Source organism: Bufo gargarizans, unplaced genomic scaffold (genome assembly GCF_014858855.1).
Source record: "Bufo gargarizans isolate SCDJY-AF-19 unplaced genomic scaffold, ASM1485885v1 original_scaffold_2143_pilon, whole genome shotgun sequence".
NCBI lineage: Eukaryota > Metazoa > Chordata > Amphibia > Anura > Bufonidae > Bufo > Bufo gargarizans.
The window spans coordinates 198,105-201,082 of record NW_025334660.1 but is presented as its reverse complement, the minus strand read 5'-3'; the positions used below and the strand labels follow the sequence as shown (position 1 = coordinate 201,082).

At 45.3% G+C, this 2,978-nt stretch overlaps 1 gene segment (V, D, J or C); it reads left to right on the top strand.

Moving 5' to 3' along the window:
* Nucleotides 1–2,182: 2,182 nt before the first annotated feature.
* LOC122924010 lies at nt 2,183–2,741 on the top strand. The segment is given in 2 exon segments: nt 2,183–2,313; nt 2,404–2,741. Coding segments are annotated over 2 exon segments (369 nt in total).
* The last annotated feature ends 237 nt before the right edge of the window (nt 2,742–2,978 follow it).

Genomic DNA, 2,978 nt, shown 5'->3' with positions numbered 1-2,978 from the left:
TAAAAAGTTCGATGAACTCACTATGCCCATCAGTGAATACCTTAGAGTGTCTACTTTCCGAAATGGTAATGGTAATTTGTGGGGTGTTTGTACTGTCTGGGCATTGTAGAACCTCAGGAAACATGACAGGTGCTCAGAAAGTCAGAGCTGCTTCAAAAAGCGGAAATTCACATTTTTGTACCATAGTTTATAAACGCTATAACTTTTACCCAAACAGTTTTTTTTTTTATCAAAGACATGTAGAACAATAAATTTAGCGAAAAATTTATATATGGATGTCGTTTTTTTTGCAAAATTTTACAACTGAAAGTGCAAAAAAATCGTTAAATTTCGATTAACAAAAAAAGTAAAAATGTCAGCAGCAATTAAATACCACCAAATGGAAGCTCTGTTAGTGAGAAGAAAAGGAGGTAAAATTTATTTGGGTGGTAAGTTGCATGACCGAGCAATAAACGGTGAAAGTAGTGTAGTGCAGAAGTGTAAAAAGTGGCCTGGTCATTAAGGGTGTTTCAGCTAGGGGGTTGAAGTGGTTAAGTAATTTGTCCCCCCACACTGCCCCATTAAGTAATTTGCCCCCCACACTGCCCCCATTAAGTAATTTGTCCCCCCACACTGCCCCATTAAGTAATTTGTCCCCCCACACTGCCCCATTAAGTAATTTTCCCCCACACTGCCCCATTAAGTATTTTGCCACCCCACACTGCCCCATTAAGTAATTTGTCCCCCCACACTGCCCCATTAAGTAATTTGCCCCCACACTGCCCCCATTAAGTATTTTGCCCCCCACACTGCTCCATTAAGTAATTTGTCCCCCCCACACTGCCCCATTAAGTAATTTGTCTGCCACACTGCCCCCATTAATTTGGCTCCACACTGTCCCCCATTAAGTAATTTGCCCCCCACACACTGCCCCATTAAGTAATTTGTCTGCCACACTGCCCCCATTAATTTGGCTCCACACTGTCCCCCATTAAGTAATTGCCCCCCACACTGCCCCCATTAGGTAATTTGTCCGCCACACTGCCCCCATTAAGTAATTTGTCCCCCCTCCTTGCCCCATTAAGTGATTTGAACCCCCACACTGTCCCCCATGAAGTAATTTGCCCCCACACACTGTCCCCATTAAGTTATTTGTCCCCCCACACTGCCCCATTAAGTAATTTCCCCCCCCCACACTGCCCCATTAAGTAATTTGTCCCCCCACACTGCCCCCATTAAGTAATTTGTCCCCCCACACACTGCCCCCATTAAGTAATTTGTCCCCCCACATTGCCCCCATTAAGTAATTTGTCCCCCCACATTGCCCCCTTAAGTAATTTGTCCCCCCACATTGCCCACATTAAGTAATTTGTCTCCCCACACTGCCTCACAAATCCCACACTGCCTCACAAATTTGCCCACTCACTGCTTCATATTATGAAATTTCCCCCCACCTTGTACTTGTCTGCTTATCTGCTAGACTGCTGCACGAGCATGCGTTCAACTTCAGTCACTTGACAGCGCTACCCCATCCTGTGGCGCGTAATTCCGCGAGACCCGTGACCTCCCGCGGGTCTCGAGGGATTACGCACCGCACGACTGGGTTGCGCTCTCAAGTGACTGAATTCATGACCGCGCGGCGCAGCAGCCTAGCAGATTAGTGGACAGACAAGTACAAGGGGGCTGGGGAATAGCATTCGGGGCCTGGAATGTTTTGACCTAAGGACGCTCCCACCCGACACCGCTGCAAGTTCTTGCGGCGGTGTCGGGTGGGGGCCAGAGCGAGGCCCCCACCAGCGCGAGGCCTTAGGCGGCAGCCTAAGTGGCCTAATGGAAGAGCCGCCTCTTCTCCTTCTGCTGTGCCCGCTCTGCTAATGCCTTACATAGCACTAGTATGCCAGGCTTTAGCGGTGAAGCGCTGGTACACAGGAGCAGAGCCGTGCTATGGAGCTCCTTCCTGTACAGGGCTTAGAGTACGGCCACAGGCAGGCAGTCCATACCTCATTACCCAACAGTGTATAGGAGTACCGATTCTAAAGGTGCCGATTTCAAATTAAAAGTAAAAAAAAAAAAAAGTATATTACAAATATTATTTTTGAACGATTTTAATAAAGTGTATGTAAAAGTTTAGGGCACTACAGCATCATGCACATACTGTATATGATAGAGATATATATGTCTGACAATATGGAAATTAAGTGACGTCACCTCCTGTTGTGTGACATCTCCTACATAATAAGCCAGTGCCGGTGGGTCACACATCACCTCCTAGAAGTCACCCAGCAGCCATGAAGACTTTCCTGCTCCTCTTTCTATCACTGGCCTGCTTGTCAGGTGACATTACTAGTACATTAGAAGAAAGATATTACTAGCGCTATGAGGAGATGATTATATGGATGTGACCTTATTCTCTGTATTTTCCAGGTGTCCAGTCTCAAGCACAACTTGTCCAGTCATCAGACCCAGTGGTGATAAAGCCTGGGAATTCCCATAAACTCTCATGTAAAGCGTCTGGATTCTCCTTTGCTGACTACTGGATGAGCTGGGTTAGACAGACTCCTGGCGGAGGATTACAGTGGTTGGCTAGTATCATCTATCACTCTGGGAAAACCACACACTATGAAGAATCTGTAAAAGGACGATTCACAATCTCCAGAGATAACGGTAATAACATGTTATATCTACAAATGGACAATGTGAAGACTGAGGACACTGCCGTCTATTACTGTGCTAGAGATGCACACTGATAGAAGACAATGTCTGAGTGTGACATAAACTGATAGAAATATTCCTCATGTCCTCACTAGGTGGCAGCACTAATCCTATAATATTGCAGTTAAAAAACCATTCATAAGAAATATGAAAATATACAAAATAAAGCAGACCGAAATATGCGGATCATGGTTCTCACTGCATAATTAAAGTGTCATTTTAAGCAACCTATTAATCACATATTAGCCGTCTAAGGCTACTTTCACACAAGCGGTAATGTTTTCCAG